Source organism: Crotalus tigris, unplaced genomic scaffold, assembly GCF_016545835.1.
Source record: "Crotalus tigris isolate CLP2741 ecotype Arizona unplaced genomic scaffold, ASM1654583v1 scf7180000018838.1047803, whole genome shotgun sequence".
In the NCBI taxonomy this organism is placed as follows: Eukaryota; Metazoa; Chordata; class Lepidosauria; order Squamata; family Viperidae; genus Crotalus; species Crotalus tigris.
This window is the reverse complement of record NW_024097227.1, coordinates 645,084-667,712: the sequence shown is the minus strand read 5'-3', so window position 1 is coordinate 667,712 and position 22,629 is coordinate 645,084. Positions and strand designations below refer to the sequence as shown.

At 37.1% G+C, this 22,629-nt stretch overlaps 1 protein-coding gene across 3 annotated transcripts in view; it reads left to right on the top strand.

Moving 5' to 3' along the window:
- Window positions 1–22,629, top strand: part of TSPAN2 (tetraspanin 2) — a 56,909-nt gene that overhangs the window by 1,253 nt on the left and 33,027 nt on the right. For all 3 annotated transcript variants that reach the window (XM_039356909.1, XM_039356907.1, XM_039356910.1), the window contains exon 2: window positions 19,311–19,413. In XM_039356909.1, the coding sequence (XP_039212843.1) occupies window positions 19,311–19,413 (103 nt within the window). The remainder of the gene's footprint in view (window positions 1–19,310; window positions 19,414–22,629) is intronic.

The window sequence follows — 22,629 nt, the reverse complement described above, 5'->3', positions numbered from 1 at the left end:
TAAAACTTCAGGGGTGGGCAGATGTGGAAAGCTGCTATAGTACACAATCATTTATTGAAAGTTTGGGCATGAAAGATTTTAGTTTGCCTTTTATTACAATACTTTCTTGCCCAAAATATCTCTGTTAAACAAGAATATATTTGAGGGGTCAAAAAAGTCAAAATGGCAGCCACAACTGCACAGAGTTATGGAGCTTTGATCATGTGGCCACCATCATGACTGTTTAACCCACCCATATTAGCTAAAATTTCTGCATTTTTAAACTGAACTTTTAGATTATTTTTTGTAGTATTTTTTAATTATTATTTTTAACTGAAGAAGGCTTCTGATGTCAAAGAAGAGAATAAGCATGGAAGGCTCTTTCCTTGACTGGCATCAATTAGTTATCTTTATTCAGCCCCAGATAACATCATTAATTTATAATCTGCAGTCAAGTTCTGTTGTCAATTATTAGCTTTTGGGGATAGCAAGAGTCTTTTTTGAGACTCATATGTCCCATGGACTAATATTCTGCCTCCAGCGTTGTGATCACATTTATGATCTCTTAATTTCAACAGCTCTATTGACAAGAGTGGAGGAATAACCATGAGGCTGAGTTCATTTTAAGCTATATAATTAACATAAGTTTGCTTTTTATCTTGCTAAGTGTTGGAATTAAGCTTCTGAAATTTTCTAGTGAGCATGAAAGAATCCAGTGCTTTGATGTGTCTCAGCCAGACTGTTTCCATTAATAAAAGAATGTCATTTCACTTTTTATCCCCAATTCTGAAGAAACGAACATCACTTTATTTGCTGGTAAATAGCACTCTGTAACTTGTGTATCCATTGATCTTATTTCATACTAACATCAACCTCAGTAGAAAAAAAATCCCTTCACTGAAACTATAGAAAAAACAAAGGAAATAAACAACCCAAATGGGACACATTTGTTAATCCTTGACACTTTTTGCTATCAACATGTTCTAGAGAGCTATGTGGCTTTCTGTGCTTGAAAAGTGCAGCTAATCACCAATCTAAAGAGAAACAAAAACAAACAATTCATAAAGAAGTCATTATATTGAATTTATAAATATGGGTACACATTTGTGGTTACATAAACATGGATCTTATAAATATGCATTTGCCCAGTGTGACTTTTCCATTACATATTTAGATTTGGAGGCACTGATTGTGGCTCTTTGCATCATGTCAGTGATCAATGGAATAAATAGAAATATTATAGGCCAACAGTATATGGTTTTGCATGTCTAATCAAATGTAACCTCTGAATTCAAAGGGACCTTTTCACCACGGCCTTAATATGAACATAAAATCTCTCAAAGCTTGGCATACTATTGCCAATAAATAAACACTCATATCGAGAAAAGTCTGAATTTTGTCACAGGTAAACTAAAACCAATATATGTTTATAACTCCTTTTTTACCCCTTAAAAAGTAGATAATTAGACTAGGATCAACAACAACAAAAAAGCATCCTGAACATATATACAAACCCTTTTTCTAATATCTTTAAGGGGTATACCAAAAGTGATGTATAATTTACATCCAATATTTACATTCATTGCCATTTTCTTCTGTAAATTTGCTTTGATGCATGGCCTTTGAATATTCCTAAAAGTAGGAATATTTCCTCTGAAAAAAAAAACATTGCGATTAACCTATAGGACCTGACCTTTGATATTCTCTATATATTGCATTTGTCTTTCCCTTCTTGAAAATGGGCTTGCAGTGGCCAGGTTAGCTTAGAACTACAATTGCATTGACATCTGAAACAGGAATTATTCAAAGCTCATTTTTACACAGACAGACAGACACACAGGCACCCCAAATCCAAAAAGCTAAACAAAGAGTTGAGTTTGCTCAGCTAATGGTGCCAATTAAGGAATACAGATAATACAGTTTATTCTACTGCAGAGGAGAAAATGTACCAAATCCCAGCACATGACATGTAGAAATCCTGCATGCCATTCCTGGTTGCGGTTCTTTAACAATTTTTTCCATATATTTTGAGCTTACGATCCTACTCAAAAAGCCTAGAAAGCTGAATGTAATATGAATGTAAAGACTTCCAGGGCTCTGGCTGCTATTGTCATGTACAAAATTACATCCTTTGGTCATTGCAGGATTCCTAATAGTTTGTACCATTTTTCTTTTCTCTTTCCTGCTTGATGCACAGACAGTGTTCTCCTTTGACCCCGCCCCCCCTCAAAAGCTTGGCAGTAGCTCTTGCATTCATCCTCTCTCCTGTTCACTAACTGCTCCATTTATCTGATGAAGTGGAATGTCAATCACAAACCCTTACACCATCATCATCCATTTGTTTGTCATCAAGGTACACACGATACCACATTGTTTTTGCTTTCAGAGACAAACATAGCTATCCCTCTGAAAACCCAGGCCTTTCTTTTTTAACAGCTCCTTTGAAATATATGTCTGCAGAGATGAAACATGGGAGTAAAGTAAGGACTTTGGTCATTTCTTTTGTTCTTTGCAAAGACTTGCTGAAAACAAAAAGACTCTGAAGTTCAAGCTGTAGGTGGGATGTGACACCCCATTAAACAAGCACATGGAGAATGACTGCTCAGCTTGATCTTATTACCCCACAGCAGTGTGGACAGGAGAAGAACATGCCTTTGAATCATGGCTGACAATGTGTTACAGTGAGACTGTTGTAATAGCATGGAGAAGAACATTGAGCTATGGAAACAATTAGAAAGTTATTTAATCAGATAACATGGCAGGGGCTAGTAGTTTGAAAATAACAGGTTTTGTTTTTTACTTTGTGCTTTTTTGGAAGCCTTGGTCAAGTAGAGATATTAATACTTTTAGATCAGCTTATTGCCAGTTAAGCTTTTAAATTATCTGGATTAATGTAAGAGGAATTTTAGTTTCCTAAAGTTGCAAAAATGGTAGAATGTGTTTTGGATCATTCTAACTCCACAGTATTTTTTCAAATAAAGTACTGCCAGCATGAGTATTGGTTTTTATTTGCAAGAACTTCAGAATAAAAAGTTGGAATATCACACATTAACCTATCAGTGGGTAAGATTCATTAAATGTTATGCTATTAAAGAGATTAATTTAACAAAAAGTAATTCTTCAATGTTAGAAAAAACTTGAATCACAGTGTTTTCATTATCCTTTTATGAGCCGGATCTCTAATCAGTTAATATTTCATATGGTCAAAGGCTTAATTTTTTTTAAATTGGGATGATTTATTTACTCTATAACCATTTTTATACATTATTTTTTCAGTTTTACTTTATTTTTTGTTTTCCTATTATTCTCAAAACCAAATTTTAAAAAATCACTTCATGTAGCATACTAATACACAAAGATAAAGCTACAGTGGAATTTTTCTGTAGTGTAGTGGGCTTGTATATGTCACCCAACTCCCAGTGACTTTGGGCAATTGTGTGTGTTTTTTTAGGTGTTTAACAAACAAAACAGATGACAGAGGTAACAAATCCAGTCAAGAGCAAAGAGGAAAAAGGAAAGACTTCAGTCATGCTGGCCAAAGGCAACAACTTCAGGGCCCTTTGAAATCACAGTACTGTGGGGCTGTTTGAACCTCATTCCAGAGGGCAGGACTGCTGCAGAAAAGGCACACCTCCTGTGTCCTGAGAGATAGCATTGTTTAAATGGTGGAACCTGGAGCATGCTCTCCATGCCAGATTGGATTGGCCAAGCAGACACTAGAGAGAGAGATAATCCCTTAAGTATCCAAGATCTATGTCATATAGGGCTTTACAGGTAGTGACCAGCTTCTTGAATGTACTCAGAATCTGGCTGCAATGCAGTAGGCAAGCATGAGGTGACCAGGGCATGATTGACTGTCTGATGTCTTTACATCCAGAAATTTCCCTTAGGAAGAAAAAAAAATCTGTAATGTGTCCATACCTTCAGTGGAGTAACTTTTGGGTGTCCAAAACATGATCTGACCATCTCTGCCCTTTGTTGTCACATTCTCGTAGCAGTGGACCCAGCTCTTCCCTTTCTTTTCTTTCTCTATTGGCATAGCCAAAAAACCCTCTTTGTTGTTTTCTCATATGCCAACCTTTAGTACTTTAGCCTTCCTGATTTTATTTCTGCTGATGTTTGTTACTTGCTCAGTTCTATAAGGTAAATTAGACTAAGAAACCAATTCCATACAGATCTAAAAATACTTTTATTGGAACAGATATACAAGTATTTTTTTTTATTGAAAATTTTTAAAATTTTACAAAAAAGTTCCCTTCCCCGAACCCTCCCAACCCTCCCCCAACCTTCCCAGAGCTGAATACAGGCTTGATTAAAATTTAAAAGAAAAATTTTTAAACACAAATAAACCATATACAAATTTGGTTACAATAATTAAACAAATCATAAAATACTTTAACACCAATATTTAAAAAACAGAAAGAGAAAAAGAAAAGAAACAAGAAAAAGAAGAAGAAAGAGGAAAAAAAATTAGAAAAAGAAAAAAAATATATCTGAAAAATATCTTAAAGATATACAAGTATTAACAGAATCTTATAACTGGACCTGGGATAGACAGATGTTGATGTTTAATCACAGGATGTAAACTGTTCTGAGTAAAGTCGCCTTTTGCAATTGACTGATGGTGAATTTCTCAATGCTTATGGCATTCAAGTGGTCTCCAATGGTTTTGGGATTGCACCCTAAAGGTGCCTATTAATATTGGTATTACTTTGCTTTCCAATAAAAGAGGATATTAGTAGCTCAGGGTTGAAATGAGGAGTCCTTGGTGTTCTCTGTGCTTGCTTGTTTTCTTGCAGAAGTTTCATTACCCAAACTAGGTAACATCATCAGTACTAGTAAGGAGTACATTTATATTCTGGTGGCTTGCCCTGTCAGTGTTGGTGGGAATGGTTTTATAGATTCTTTTGTTGGGCTGTTTACTGTTGCCTTTTTTGGCCTGGCTGTTCCTTAATTGGAGTATTGTTTACTTGATTATTGTTGATCTAATATTAATCTTGGAGTTAAATCTACACTCATCTGGGTGCTGATTGCTGGTAGAGAGATGTTTGGGTCTTTTTGTTCCCTTTTTGGCTTGTTGATTGTCTTTTTTGCATAGTATGTAGATATTGTTTATGTCTGTATGTCTATTGATGGTTAATTGGTCAGAGGCCCTGGCTTCTAGAAATTCTCTAACATTTTTGCCTGAGTCTAGGATGGTCACCATTTCCCAATTGAAAGTATGGTTAAATCTGTCCATATGTTGTGAAATTAAAGAGTTTTGATATCTTCTGATTGCTAGTTAGTGTTCATGCATGTGTTCTGCCAGTCTTCTGCTTGTTTGTCCTACATAGTGGCTATTGCAGTCGTTGCACTGTATGTTGTAGATGATTCCTGTTTTTTTTCTTCTGGGGCTGTGGGGTCTTTTGGTTTACTTAGGATATTTTGAAGGACTTTAGTTGGCTTGTATGCTACACTGATTCCACGAAGAAGCAAAACATCTTCAAAGAAAAACAAGAAAGTCCAGTTGTCTCGTGAAAAAAAAAACATCTTTGGAATAACTATGACCTGGATGACTGAGAATCTCCATAGACATTTTCCCCAGTTCTTTCTCTTCTATTTTGCTGTCTCCAGGTACTGCCATGTCTACTACCCAGACTTTTTTGTCTTTCTTAGTGACAATTGTTAAATCTGGGGTATGGCAGGTACTTGTTGGTTTGAATTCTAAAGTCACAGAAAACTTTAGTTCTTTATTTTCTATGACTTCCTCTGCTTATGATCTCACCTGTGATTATTACTATTGTTTTATTTATTTTTATCCCATCTTTATTATTTTTTATAAATAACTCAAGGTAGCAAACATACATAGTTTCTACATCCTATTTTCCCTACAACCACTCGGTGAGGTTGATTGGGCTGATAGTGCCTGGTCCAAAGCCACCCAACTGGCCTTCATGCCTAAGGCAGGACTAGAACTCACAGTCTCCTGTTTTCTAGCCTGGTACCTTAAACACTAAACCAAACCAGCTGTCTTTTCAGAACAGGTTTGCTTTTTGTAAAAAGGAAAAAAAATCTCTTAAGTCTCAGAACAGGATTCCTATGGTAATAAACATCTCAACAAGAATTGCTATGAAACAGCAGAGTAATACACAAATCAGACACTAGGATTAAGAATAAATTTCACTTCTGTTTTTTAAGCATTAGATAAAGTTATTTTAATTCCAAGGAAGGTTTCTAGGTATCATTTGTAGACATCCTAAATCTTAGAGCTCTTCCACCAAGATGTAGGGGGGGGGGAAGTGGCTAGGTAGGTGCTAAACACAAATTTGACTCTAAAAAGAAGTCTCACAAATGCTTCTATTGTTTTCCTCAAACACATACTGAGAATCATTACCAGTCTGCATAACCTTCTACACAAAATATTGTAAATCAAAGCATTTATTAATTAGACTTATTAGTTATTTATGAAGCCTCATGTTTTGAAATCTTCATGCCTGTCCTGGAAGATAATTAGCTTTAATCACAGATAACATTTTTTCAAATTCTCTTTGCTAGAAAGAGATTGTATAAAAGGGATGTTACTTCTAAAGGCAGGTAAATAGTCAATGTAACACAGACAGTTAGCCTGGATGGACCCTTAATTCATTGGGGTTCTTCTTACATTCTTGAAAGCAATGGGCTTTACATATTTTGTGGCAAAGGAGCTTTTAATTACATTGCTTTAAGAGCAGCAGCATCTCATTCAAATAATGACATTAATCCATTTAAGCACAGTGAGAACTGTAAGGCTTTCAGGAGGCACTCAGCTGAAGTTGCATCTGTTTGATGTATAGTATGTGATATTCAGAAACCTGTGAGGTAAAAAGATTTGGACAAGTCAAGTTTGGTTTGTTTTTAAGAAAAAACATGTAAGAACAGACTCAAACTTTCTACTTAGCCTATCACCAAAATGGGCCACCCACAGAAAAACATTTAAGACTTTGAGAAATGGATGGATGGATATTATTGGAGCTATTATGATGCCCAAAGATGTCCAGCATAACACCAAGGGAGAAGGTTTTTTTTATTGTTTTCCTATACCTGAAGATCTGATAAAAAGGGAGGATATTCAAATGCTTTCCCAACCCACTATATTCATATAATAACCTGGTTCACCTGGGGTGCTAAGAAAAGTGGGCATCATTTAAGGACTGGAGCTTTCTGACCTTCTGCAAGGCTACAGGAAAACAATTAGCAATAGGATGATGTCATTGGAAGGAATAAAGCCATATTTTTCATCTTCTTTGAGAATAAGGCTTCTTAATTCTGAAGATAAAAAATGTGCCACCAAAATTCCTGCCATATAATTCATGGATTGTCTTCCCCTTTGCTAAGACAGTAGCTGACTTTCTACAGCAGTCTTAATCATAAATGTCAGAAAGCCATTTTCAGTTAATTCATATTGTGGAAACCAGTCAGTGAATTTCAAATATGAAGAAAATATTTTTTGATTTGCTCTGAAAATGAGTCCTGCCACTTCCTTCTCTATTCTATTTCATTCTCTTTTCCCCCTAGTTTGCACTGATCATTCAGGTAAACAGCAGGGAGGGGGTGCAATTGGGTTTTTAAAAATGGATTTTTAAAGTAGCCCCTTCAACATACATGATGGTTGTTCTGTCTCTAAAGTTTGGAGAGTTTATAATGCTCTTTGAATGAATTGAGAAGATTTTTGCCAGTGTATGCAATGGGGTGCTTACTCTTGTTCCAGACATAAGATCTGTTCTACCTCTCTTACCTTACTTCTCCAAAACAGAAGCAGAATTCCCCTATCTTTGCTCTGCAGACTGATGCAGTGGTTAAGTAGATTAAGTAGTGGGGGGAGCAAGCAGGAAAAAGTGTGAACATTTTAGCTTTGTCCTAGCATGCTACAACCTGATCTGAGCTCTCCACCTTTCTTATGTAAAGTCTGAGGTGTGTGAATGGAGCTGTTTCCCCAGGTAAGAGTTCTACTCAGGACTGGTAATTGGACCACTCTCACCTGTTCTTGAGTTGGGAGATGCCACCCCCTTTTTTTCTGGCCTCTAGAATCTCCCTTCCCCCTTCCCCACCCTCCTTAGGAATAAACTTTTAAACAAATGACTCCATGTTGCCTTGTATCATGGTGAGTTGACTTAAGCAATTTTGAACTGGCCTAATAGAAATCCAGCACTGAATCAACAATGAATAACGTATTTTTATATTTAATCCATGCAATGGAATAAATCCTTGGGGAATTGAATGCTAAACCAAGTTATATGAAAACTAGAAATCTAAACAATGAAAATAAACAAAAATGAATCTAGACAACTAAACAAAGCAGCATTGAAAGTAATTATATCTAATCTTTCTGACTACTCTTCCTCTGCCAATTTCACCCTAACTGTACCAGTTTGGAGCAGAGGATCTCAAATTCGGGTTTAGTCAGGAAATTTCCATCTACATTCCTTACAGTTCTCAGGACTTAAAACCAGCAGCAGACTGGGACAAAAGAAATTTCTAGATCCTTTTCTTGTCTGAATCCTATCTCTATTGTCTTTGAAAGAAGGAACTCTTAGTATTATACAGTAGATAGTTCTAGCAAGGCAGAGCTTAGGGCAGTCAAAAGGTTAGAAATGAGGCTGTTATGGGGGCGTGGGGACCTGAAGAAGAGGTGAGAACAGCAAGACAGGAGCAGCATAAGGCCCTCGCCTAATGACAGTGTGGTCCTGGCTTAACAATCACAACAGAGTACCAAAGCTGCAGGATCCAATCTGGGTCTGTCACCGGGACCAGAGGTTTAATCTTCCGAGCTTTTGGGCTTCCAAGTCCAAAAGCTAAACCTGGTCCCAGTGACTGACCCAGATTGGATCCTGCAACATTATCCTAGGACACGTATATTTGCCTTCATTCATGAGTACTGTTAGAAGTAAGGTCTTCATCCTGGTTCATCCAAGCTGGGAATAAATAAGCAAACATGGTGACTGCTTTGGGAAGAAGGTTACAGTTTATTGCAGAAAGATGGTCTTCAGGAAAGTACAGAGGAGAGAGAAGGAGGGCAGGAGAGAAGAAGAGAGAGCGAAGGAGAGATTGAGCACATGGGCAGTAGGTTTTATACCCCCCCAGCCTTTTGTTTGGAATAGTTTCCTGTTCCTGTGGCATGAACCTTGAGGCTATTTCTGAGTGTTTGTCTAGGCCTTGATATCTGTGGTTTAATTCTATTATCATATCCTGCTTCCCAGGTGATGGGGCTGATTCCTAGAGTTTGGGTGGGGTATGCAGATCTTCTCTTTTGTCTTCTTGATTGCTCTGGCTTCAACTTTCTGATTGTTTTATATCTGCATTTGTATAGGGCTAAAGTCTTGCTTGGGGCAGAGAGATAGATTTGGGACCAGGTTTGGTTTTAAAAAGTCCTTTTGAGGAAAAATATATTTTTCTGCCCTTTTAAATATTTCTTCTCTGGGCTAACTTTCATCAATCCCCGCTTTGTGCCTTAAGTGTGAATTTATGACACACTTATTGGCACAACATTAAAATTGATCTGGTCAGGGAGACTTGGTAGGCAAGCTTTTAAACTGTTAAGCAAAATAATAATAATAATAAGACATTAATGGAGGCAACAGAAAAAGATCCCTTTAGTGGCTCCCAAAAGGGGAGCTTGCACCCATAAAGTTCTAAAAGTCAGGGCAAAATTTTGTTAGGTGGAAAAGAAATTTATAGTATCCAATATTCTGTGCCAATCATTTTCAAATGTTGGATATCACCTTTAGCTTCCAGTCAGGTTTGCATGCCCCCCAAAATTCTTCACAGCCATGGTTCTCCTTAGTACATGATCACTGGCTGCCCAATTTCAAGGGTTGTTTCCTGCCTTAGCCCTTAATTCAGTGCATCCAGGTTTGTAATGCCCAACTGAGGTTAGCCAGTATGCCAGGATATTAAATTTTTCTTTAAATTGCACATAATGAGTTCTAGGAATCCCAATCTGAGCTCAACAGTGCAAAATATTCAGGGCTGAAGTTTGGGATTTTTCCTGTTGCTTCCTTAGTCAGGGTATATGAATTGCAAATCACCTGAGGGGGCCTAGTTCCCTCCCCCTTGTTATCTGTTGGAAGTTGGTCCCACAAAGCTTTGGTGCAATAGAGCAAAAATCAGCCTGGGGTGAACTTTACTAAAGGTAGGTGGAGGGGATAGACTCAAGTGTAATTCTGAATGGTGTGTGTGTGTGCATGTATGTGCAGCTACTTTTACAAAATAGTCAATACAAACATTCTGGATCAATTTTCCCTCCCACCAGATAGAAGTCCAAGGTGTTCAGTACTGGTTCTGCCACCTATTCCCAAGTGCCATCTCTCCATTGATACATTCAACTGGCTTGTTACAATACAAATGGGGCAAGAAAGAAAAGTTTACAATGAGTTTCCACCCTCCCCCCACAGTCTAATTTTCTCTTCTGAGGCTTCACATGGCACCAGGAATCTTTCCTTCTGCAGCTCTCACAGGCATCTGGGGAAATGGTAGGACTTGGGAAGATGTTCAGCTTAGATTGCATGGTGGCTTTTTAGTGGATGGCTGGATTCAAAACTCAATTCCATGGCTCAAATGGATGGAGGCAGCATCTGGGTCTGTGTGTTCTGCTTCCAAAGGCTTGGGAGAGGGTTTCAGGGCTGAAAGATACAAGAACAAGGTCTCCCCCCCCCCCCCGCTTTCTGGGTGGACTCTACCAGGAGAGGCAGACAAAAGGTATGGAGAACAAAGGGCAGGAAAAGAATTGGAAGGGAGGTAGCTTGCAGACAGTTTGAGAATGCTGAAAACTCCAAATAATTTTAAAAGCCTGATATTTTAAGATGTGCAACTTGCCAAGGGTAGGAGAACATTTATTCTAAAATAGACCACATTATTTTAGAGATTGGAAAATGCTTATGTTTCAGAAAGCTTCATAGTAGTTTCACCAGTAAGTGATAGGATAAGAAAAGTAACTTTAAAAAATTATTTCCACACACAAGCAGACTTGAGTTTCAAAAGGCTCTTGTAGATAGACACACATTTTTCAGGAAAAGGATAGATAAAACACATACAGTAAATGCAAGTGAAACTTTTCCAACAGATAAACTTAAAGCAATCCCTCCTAGTAACTTAAGGCTGTTCTTGAGCGTACACAGAGAGAAAGAGGAAAACAAACAAACAAACACATTTTTTTTTCTTCACTCTGTTTGTTGGCCAGACAAACAGAGTGAGGTTTTTCCTTTTTGTGGCTTATTTTAAGCAGAATTTCTAGCAGAATTTAAAATTCTTTTTCCTTTGGATTTGAAACAGTTAACAGTCACATTTACCTCTCACATACAGACTTTGACAAACATATATACACAAAGACAAGCGAACAGAAGTCTTAGTTTTACACATCCTAGTCATTCCCACCATAAATTTCAGATAACTCAAGTTAGGGAAGGCACACATTTTAAACATACCATGTGGTTGCATAGAGGAGAGAGAGAGAGAGAGAGAGAGAGAGAGAATCACTATTTCTTATTTTCCCTTTTAAGTACCTTTATTTAGCCAAATTGGTTTTCCAGCAAAGCCCTAAGCAAAGTCTATTTTTTTCTATACACTACACAGTCAAAGTCTCCTTGTGAGACTTCTTTCCTAACAGTCGAAGTCTCCTTGTGAGACTTCTTTCCTAACACTAAACAAATGGTTTTAAATTGAGGACTTCCTGTACTAAGAGAATAGAGGTATAATTTGCTTTTCACTCTGAAAATGTATTCTTAAATTGTCTATAACACGGGTGTCAAACTCGCTGCGTCACATGATGTGTCACGACATATCGCAACTTTTTTTGCATTGCCAGCGCTGCATGATGCAACTGGCCCACGGGACAGCAGTTTGACACCCCTGGTCTATAGTACATAGAGCTTATCTGTTTGTTTAACCAGTGACACCATCAAAACAAACTCCATCTGATGCCCTGTCTCCAGGTCACATGCCTATTGGATAGGAAGCACTACTCAATGCCATCAAGAAAAGCTGCTTGCCAGCCCTTACAGTTGATGATTAAGCTAAGTCTCCCCTGGAGTACATTAACCCCTAGTAACATTAGGGCCTCTGTATTGAAAGCCTTTATTTTTAGGCAACCCCTAATTTGTGCACTTTTATAATAAAGAAAGCTCTGATGAAATATTATTTTTTGTGGAAGTTTTAAAATCAGTGTCTTAAATGCATGGAAAAAATACAGCTAAAGCCTTTATTCACTTATTTATTTTTGACCAGATCTGACCCTAATTAATGCCATTAAAGCTGCCTTATAATTAATGATTAACATAACTCTCCTCTTGAATATATCGACCATAGGTAATCCTCGCCCTGTTTTGTGCTTCTTCAAAATAACTAAAGCCCCAATAAAGTTATGTTTTGTAACTTTATATTTTACATTTTAAATTTTAAAATCAGTGCCTGAAAAACAGGGGAAAATATCATTTAAATCTACTCTTTCCTAAAAATTAAAGACAAATGCTTTCGCAAAGTTTAACTGGAAACACAAACAGACAGACATACACATCCCTTTAAATACATTGGGGGGGTAGCTACAGATTGTCTTTTTTTTTTCTTTTTCTGAAAGCTAAAGACATATAACTATAATTAGAAATATGCATACTTCCATAAATGAAAAAATAAACAGAGCAGCTTTCTCTCTTTTGAGCTTTTCTGAAATAAAATTAAAGATAGTAAGTTTTCAACTTCTGCTTATCTACAAATCTGCAACTGAGCAGAGAGACACCTTCCTGATGATTTCAGACCTCCAAAAGTTTGTCCGCATATACCTAATTGCTCTGTAATTGTAACTGTAATTGCTCTGGACATCACTGGTCATTTAACCACCACCACCCTTAGTGCTTCCTCAAAGTACTCTACACTGGGTTTGCAGAGAAGCCTGCCAGAAAAAATTGTTTAGCCCCTGCTGATTCCTCAGTTTCTCTAAGAATATAATAATAAAACTGCCATAAGGAATGTTTATTTCTTTCACTACTAGCAAATTCTTTCTCTTCCAGTCATATTCTTATGTTTAATAGGTTAATTGTGTAAATTAACAAAGAGACAAGAAGGACAAACTGTTCTAAATAAGAAGTAGTGAAGTAGATTCTATAAAAATCCAGAAAATAATATTGCCAAATTATTTTTTTAAGTTCCAAATGGATGAATATGGATATTTGTAACAGAAGACCTTTGACTTCTCAAAGTGTACCTCATTAGTGTGTGTGAAGGGGAAAGGGGGCACAGTGGTTACAATATTTAGCTAAGGTTGAAAATACTAATTTCAATACATCTATTCCTAAATCATCTGAATTCTCACGGGTAAGCTAACAGCTTACTTTAAAAACTACTTTTTGTGAGGATAAAATATCAGGGGACAAAATTCTTGAATGCTGCACTGGACAACCTGAATAAAAAGCATTATACACGAAGTTAGTTGCAGTTGGTGTGCAGGATGTGGGGAGTTGTAGAATGAGAATGAAGAGATTGTGCCTGAATAATAGAAAACGGCTTTGGGCAGAAGATTTGGTCAGTTTAAAAGGAAACAAAAAGATATAGATTGTTTATCACAAATAGGAATAATGGGACTGTATGAAGGAAAGTATGTCTTTTCTATTAATCTTACTATTTAAATCTCCCAACGTAAGAGAATATTGTAGCTCAGGATTGGTGTTCTCTGAGCTTGGTTGTTTTCTTGCAGAGGTTTCATTACCAAATTAGGTAACATCAGTGCTGGAAGGGGTTTGCTCTCATTTTATATACTAATGGCTTGCCCTGTCAGTATTTAATTTCCATTTTACTGTATTAATGAGAAGACTGAAGCAAAAATCTGCTTGAGGTTCTTTATCATGAAAAACTTGTATTAAAAGAAAGAGAATCTTCACATCTCAGATCTTAAGACAATGCTTTTCGATCTTGGCAAATTTAAGATATGTAGTCTTCAACTCCTAGAATTCCACAGCCAGTGCTGGCTGGAGAATTCTGGGGGTTAAAGTACATACATTTTAAAGTTGCCAAGGTTGAAAAACTCCATCTTAAGTGAAGAGGTTTGATAGTCTTCTCCACTTTAAATGGACCTCATATTTGTCTTGGTAGAGTCCTGTGAGCATAGTGGTGATTGGAATCATTAAATGAATAATTTCTCATTTTCCTAGGAAGTCTGAGATCCCTTTCAGTGTAATGCCTGGCAAAGGTTGATTTTGTAACAGATATATTTTCAGCAACTTGCTTGCAATTTCCTTGACAAGGATTCCCTTAGATAAAATTTATTATCAAAACTTCCCTGGGGCCAGACAAAATAACTTGCATAGTAGGGAAGGTCTAGTTGCCTTTAGAGCTTAGTAGGGTAGCAGAGTATGAAGGAACCATAGTGTTACGTGAGAAATAGTAGTAATAAGAATCCATTTAGGCAAGTTTGCTTCTTGTACAACTGGGGAATATTTGGGTGTCTACCCACCAAGGGGTTCTGTTCCTATAAGCAAAATAAACATATTAAGTTGCAGTTGAAGGAATTGAGATTTTTTTTTTACTGTGTTCAGGGAATTAGTAATCATATCACTGGGGAAAAATAGAAGTCTCTTTTGAAGACATTAGAAAAGCTTAGCTCTCCAAGCAGGTTTCTGCCTGGATAAGCCAACAAGATTATTTTGGATTCAAACATGTATTGTTCCATTAGAATTGTGTCCTTCTGAAGGTAAACTTTATAGGCAGTAACACATATTTCTACTTTTGAAACATAATGCATTGTTTCTCAAGGAATTGCAATCATTCATACAATGTAGTTGATATAGTTAAAAAGCTCTGTTGTGTTGGAAAAAAATGAGGTTCGTACACTTTAAGTGGGCCGAGAAGATCATAATGTATTGGTAAATCTGGATCAGCAATGATTTCTGATGCCTAATCAAATACTGTAAAACAAAACTATAAAGATGTAAGACTTATAAATCCGGGTGCTGAAATGATGAAACCTTAGGGAAAAATCAGGAATGGTTTCATATGCAAAAGAGGCGTAGAATCATAGAATTGGAAGGAAACTTTGAGATCTACTAATCCAACACACACATACACACACACACACAGAGTCAAGATAGGAGTCCTTACAAATAGTTGTCTAGTATATTCTTGGAAACCTCCAGTGATGGATACAATTCTAAGAGGCAAGCTGTTCCATTGATTAACAGTTATTGCTGTCAGGAAATTTATCCTTACTTCTTGGCTGAATCTCTTTTTAACAAACTTCCACCCTCAGGTGCTTTGGAGAGTAAGTATGGAGTTCATAAGTTTGGAAAATAATAGGATTAAATAAGTATTCATAAATACATTTATGAATAGTTTGTGAATAATATAACAGAAGCTATTATTTTAAAACATTTCTCATGTATGGCAGTGCTTGTTTTTAAAGCTATGAAAAAGTTAACAGTTATATATCAAAAATATCTCAGAAACAACCATAATAATAACAGTATAATATAATAATAATATAATATAATATAATAACAGTACTGTATAATAACAGTACAAAAAGCAACTAAATCCTCCAAAACACCTTAAGAAAACCAAACGGCCCAGTAGCCCAATAAGAAAAAACAGGAATCATCTACAGTAAACTGTGTAAGGGCTGTAACAGCCACTGTGTAGGACAGACATGTAGAAGATTAGCAGAGCATATCTATGAATGCTAATTAAGTCAGAAGACACAATGAAAACTACTTAATTTCACAGCTCATGGATAGACTTAATCATAGTTTCAACTGGGAACCTGAGCATCCTAGACCAAGCTAAATCCTAAACTACTAGAGAATTCCTGGAAGCTTAGAACTCAGACAAATCAGCCATCAACAGGCATATTGACATAAAAAATATACAGTATATACAATATTTTTTTTAAAGTTAAAAAGAAAACATAAAGACCAGGATACTTTCTCACCAGCTATCAACACCCAGATGAACAGGGATTAATGCAGGATTAACACCAGACAAACAATGAAGCAGGAAACAACAGTCCCATCAAGGATACCAAGTAGAAAACAATACCTCCACCAATGCTGTCAGGGCAAGCCACTGACAAAAAAACAAACCTCATTCCCTTCTAGCACTGAAGATGTTATCTAGTTGAGTAGTGAAACTCCACTTTCCTGTCTGGTATGTCTACTGGTAGATCTGTGAAAAAGAAAATTATGGTTTTTCCATTCTTCTGATCATTTGGGCTAAAACGGGAGGGAAGGAGGACTACATTTTCACTATCATCAGTGATCTTATAAGAAAAGAATAATCAGTCTTTTGATATCCACCTATGAACTTTTTAAAAAATATATATCCTTTCACTACTCTGTTACTTGTATCAGATTGTACAAGTTGTATCAAGCTGATCACTTTTCACCAACTTGTACAATAAGTCTGAAGTGAAGTGAGGAGGAAAAAAGAAGCTCACCAACTGAGATCCATCCAGGAGGGGTCAGACAACCACAATAAAATGGCCCTGGGGGATAACAACTGGACACAAGAGATTTCCTGCCACAGCACAAGGCAGTCAACCGGAGTGGTAGCATTTGCCTACAATGAAATGAAATGGAGAGGGTGAGCCAGACAGCATTGCTGGTGCTGGCACAAGTCAGAAAACACTGCTTTTGATGCATAGATGGAAAAATCTGTTAGTCTCCCAGTAAGCTACAGAGGATGACATCATGTGTTCCTGGCCTCAGGACAGAGCTAGTGATCCTATATCTGTACCAATCCAGTCAAAATAAAAGGACATATTCCAAGCTTTATGTAGGCCCATCCCTACCTCAGAGGGTGATGCCCTCCTTTCTCAAAGGGGTGAGACATAACTCCACTGCAATGTAAAGAAGTACAGATGTGTGAGGTTGGTGTCACTCAGCTGCAGCTGGGATTTCAACAGCAGCACAAAGTGGTATGTTGTTTGGCTTTGCAAAAGCACAAGCCATTGTTTCTTGTTCAGTCACCCTGTGCCATGAGAGAAAATGGGATTGCCTTCTTTCTCTTCCCCCCCTCCCCCATTTCATTTGATTGGAAGAGGCATATTCTCTGTCTCAAGTCTTTATGATAATCAAAGGATTGCCTGGGCTTTCCTAGCAAAATAAAAAAGCCAAGCTAGGCATTCTGAGAATGAGAAAGGAGTATCCATAAAGGCACTGATAGCTTTATTAAATTTTAAAACACCTGAGTATTGATCATTTAGTAAGAATGTTTCAATCTCCTCTTCATAAGTGGAGCTCAAGAGCAGAGGCATTAGCTCTGATCGCCAGTGTGAGTGTAGTGGGCGCTTTAAAAAGATGTGTAAAACAGACTCAACCTCTGTTCCAACATAATTTGTATTTATAGCCTTAGCTTCAAGAAACAATTGCACAGAATAGAAGGGGGGAAAAATTGGAGAAAATAATGAAATATAAAGACCTGCAAAGAGAAACAGAATTGTGACAAAAGAAACCAAATATACAGTAGTACCAATAGTAATACGCAGCTTGGGTGCAGTCTCAAAACATCTGGAGCACCACTTGACAAAATCACTATCAATCAATTGCAAAAGGCAGCTTCATTTGGAATAGCTTACATTCTGCATGATACCTTTAATATTACTGAATAATAACATTTGCCTGTCCCAGATCCTTAGGAAGGACTTGATGAATAAAAATGCCAAATCCAGCCTATATTAGTTTCTGCTGCAGGAAAGATTATATAGCTAAAAGGAACATACAATTAATTTAATCATATGCATTAATAATTTTGGCTTGAAGTTATGATGGACTGAGAAACAGTCATTTACAACCTGCCCTTGGAGTTACAACCACTGCATCACTCTACAGACATATGATCTCAGTTTGGGTGATTAGCAGCTGGCTGGCATTTATAAGGGTTGCAGCATCTTCCAATTGCAATTTGTGACTTTCCCAGCCAGCTTCTGACAAGCAAAGTCAACTGAGGGAGCTGGATTCACTTAACAACTACAGTAAAAGTTGTTGTAAAATAAAGTCCTGCCATGTGACGGCTCACTGAATGACCTCATCACTTAACGACTAAAATTCCCGTCCCAATTATGGTAATAAATTGAGGACTACATTTATTGTCTTGTTATTCAGTTACTACTACTATTTCTATGTTTCCATGTTGGAAGTGCCAACGCACCAAAGTGCTTCCATGATGAAAGGATTTGCCACTGACATCACCATTGCCTGGGGGACGCCCAGGTGATGGCTCCTTTTGTGTCCCTAGGAAGTTGCCCACTAAAGTGGTACCCATTTATCTACTTGTGGTTGCCTGTTGGGTCAGCAGGAACTGGAGCGTGTGATGGGAGCTCACACCACTCCATGACAGCAACCAGGTCTTGAACAGAAGCCTGCCAATCATCAGCCCAGCATTCTAACCTCATGAGCCACCATGCTCCTTCAGTTAATGGAGTTATTCAGTTAAAGAAGTAATAAAGAAGCAGATGCATTATTATTGTATATTACACATATATCATTTTTAAGAATATTTAACAGTTTGAGTGTAATTGGTTTCCTTTATAATACAAATTTAACCTATATATTATATAATTACAAATTTTAGGTGCCAAAATGTACCTCCAAAATTGGGTTTGGCTTATCCATGTATGGGTTTATGTGCAAGCATAATATTTACTGTAATATTTTTTAAAATACCCATATATCCCATACATGCTTGTATCTCATACATAAGCCCAACTTATGGATAAATTGACCCTCACATTTTTAACCAAAATATTATGAAAAATGAAAAATCTGTGGATTGTGAAAATTATGAATATTTTGAGGATTGACTTACCTATAGCAATAGCAATAGCACTTAGACTTATACACCGCTTCATAGTGCTTTACAGCCTTCTCTAAATGGTTTACAGAGTCAGCATATTGCCCCAACAATCTGGGTCCTCATTTTACCAATTTTGGAAGGATGGAAATCTCAGTCAATCTTGACGCAGTCACAGTCAAACTGCTGGCAGTTGGCAGAATTAGCCTGCAATATTGCATTGTAACCACTGCACCGCCATGGCTTATTCAAGGACGGGCTTATCTGAAAGTATATACAGTAGATACATTTTATCTACTATATATACTGTAGTTTTATCAGACTTTCAGAGAGTACTCTGGCCCAAAAAGGTTAATAAACTCCGGTGTGCACAGAAGTATGATCTTGGTCTGTGAATGGCATTCACCATCTGTGTACTGTAGGGAGCAGATGAGGCTCTGGAATAATGGCTGTTGGAATCTCCAGGGATAACAAGAAACTGTTTGCTGATTTTTCTGTGCTTGCCACCCATCTTCCTTCAGCACTTAACTTTTGTTTTGCTTTTCCAGTTGGCAGGTTCAGCTGTTATCGCATTTGGACTATGGCTGCGGTTTGGAAATGTTATAAGAGATTTAGCAACTGATGAGGCCTCCCCAGAATATTTTTATATGGGTAAGTTGCATATCAAGTATTACTGTATAAATTTAATTTTTCTTTGGTATCAACAACAATAATCACACTGGATAAGAAAGATTTTGCTTCCTGAATACTTTGGGGTATATTTTGACTATTAATCATGAAAATAACCTATCACACACCATTATAGAAATCTTCTGTTTTACACAACAGCTGTAAACATAATACCTTTTGGCTATGCTGTACACATGAAAGAGACATACAAAAACCTGGAAGTGTTGTTGGTGTGTACCAAGTATAACTGAAATATCTGTGGAGATCTAAAAATAGCGGCTCTTCTGCTTGGATTGCAGCTATATACCAAGTACTGTTGTTAAATATGCAAATAGGATAGCCATGCAAGAGAGTCGCATTACATTAAAAAGAAATGGCCACTCTGAAAGAAATTGGTTCCAGGACAGAAAAACATGACATATGAACCACTTCTTGACCCAAGAAAAATATTTTTGCCTCATCTTTGCTTAAAACTCAGAGTGATGAAAAATATTGTGAAAGCAATGAATAAAGTGAAGTTATTATTGTTATTTGAGACAGATGTTTCCAAATATAATTGATGCCAAGATTAAGGAAGGCATTTTTGTTGGTCCACAGATCAGATATATCACAAGTGGTTCAAAGATCTGTTAGTGGGACCAGAGAAAATCACCTGAAAAGCATTCAAGGCTGTCATTGAGAATTTTCTTGGCAATTACAGAGCACCAAACTATGTTCAGCTGGTTGCCAATATCAAGAACAATGTAACAGAAACCATGTTGGATATCCGTGGCATAAATATAATTTGGCAATTTGTCTTTCCTTATTTTTTTTCCAATCTATTTCATTTTAATAAATTCACTCATTGAGGCTCCAGTTTGATATGAAGCTACTGTACACTTCATAGAGATTCTTAATTCTTTTTTTTTCCCCACACATGTTTTTCACTGAAAATTCCATCCATAGATAGGTCATATGTTTCTCCTTTCATAGAACACCAGTCTTAGTTTTAAACCAGTCTATAACCTTCTCAAAAGATTAGCTTTTGAGGCAACAATTTTTCTTATCACCATCACCAATTAGATGTTACACATCTGTTCTCCCTTCTAAGATTAATTAACTTTACTTTTGATTAGTTTATAGTTTCTGTAGTTCACTTGTTTTATAATGCATTTAAAGAATATCTTTAAAAGTTAATACTGAACAAACAAAGCTACTTATATGACCCTATATAAAGTTTCTGCAGCAAATCAAAATTGCGTTATGATAATTAATTTTACATAAGGCAATGAAATCAATGTATAGAGATTTTTAGCCACCAACAGAGAATCAAACAGGTGGAAGACAGCCTTTAAAATGTTAAATTCAATCCCCTTCTCAGTGCAGGAATTCAGATTAAAATCTCCATGAGAGGAGCCTCTGCTTGAATACATCCATCAGTTGAGAGGTCAAGTCATCACCTTCCTAGTAATAGGTTTCATTGTTAAATTGCTCTAAATCCATCTTGTAATTTACATCCATTATTCCATATCCTGTCCTCTGGGATAATAAAGAAAAAGTCTTCATCTTCTTCAAGATGACACTTTTGTCAGGATTTTAAACATTCTATCATATTCTTACCTATCTTCTTCAAGATGACACTTTTGTCAGGATTTTAAACATTCTATCATATTTTTATGTTCCCTGTTTTTCTCAGAACTTTCATAGGATTTAGTTTCTAGACCATTGATTATTCTCATTACTCCTTTTCTGAACATATTTAAATGTAGTGTTCAGAACTGGACACTCTGCTGGAGAGCAATTCTGACCAGTGCAGAATAAAGCGAAACTAGGATTTCAAAACTATGCATCTTGAAATAATGAATACACTAAAGCATCTATAACAAAGCTTTTCTTTCTCTTGCCCCTAAGTCTAACCACTGTTGAGAGAGCTTAAGTGTTTTTTTACAGAGTGAAGTCCCATAGCCCAGCCTTTTAGGGATAAAGGATCATTAGATGTGACATATTACACAAACCAAGATGGACAGTGATTAATATTTATATGTTATTTATATGTAAGGGTGTTGGTTTATACATATGTTGTATATAGCATGTTTAAATGTGTGTTATGTATGTGTACACTTCTGAGAGCAAGCAACTAAATTTCATTTTTAATGTGTGCCAATGTGCCCAGGGTAAAAAAATGACAATAAAGGTTATCTATTTGTCTAACAAAATATCCAAGAATTGGCACCTCTCTAACAAATGCCCTTAGCACTAGTTTCTCAACATAGTTTGATTTCTGGTCAGATATATAACTGATTTGTTTTAGAATATCTTGTAGTCCAAATATTTTTTAATCAGTATGCAGTTTAAGATATGCTTTATTTAATTTGGGAAGGGGGTTATTACACCATTCTTGAATTCTGTGTCTAATTAAGTCACTTCATGTAACACCTTGAGTCTAAAGAAAAGAAGAAATAGGGGAGACATGATAGCAGTATTCCAGTATTTGAGGGGCTGCCACGAAGAAGAGGGGATCATATTATTCTCCAATGCACCAGAGGGCAGGACAAGAAACAATGGTTGGAAACTGATCAAAGAGAGAAGCAACCTGGAATTAAGGAGAAATTTCCTGACAGTGAGGACAATTAACAACTGGAACAGCTTGCCTCCAGAAATTGTGGGTGCTCCATCACTGGAGATTTTTAAGAAGAGGCTAGACAGTCACTTGTCTGAGATGGTATAGGTCCTCCTGCTTGAGCAGGGGGCTAGACTAGAAGACTTCCAAGGTCCCTTCCAGCTCTATTCTATTCTAAGTTATCTGAACCTGAAATTACAGTCCCATACATATATGCTAAAGATCAAGCTTCATTGAACTCAGTGGGACTTAAATATCATATAGAGCAGAAATCTCCAACCTATGGACTGTGGCCCACTACCTGCCATGGCCTCTTGGCCCCTGGGCTGTGTGAGTAGCTGGGCAGTGCACATGCATGTGCATAACCCCCCTTATGCCACCGTTTGCCGCAAGTGTTGTGCAGGTGGTGGCAGCATTGCTAGTATTGCGCGGGTGGTAGTGTTGCCACGAACCTTGCATGGGGGTCAGCAGCACTGCAATAGCAGGTGGGCGGTGGCGCGCCACACGCAGATGGCGGCATTGCCATTAACCTTGTGCTGACACCAGCAGCGCCATAAGCGGCAGGTGGGCCACAGCACGATCCTTGTGCAGCAATGGTG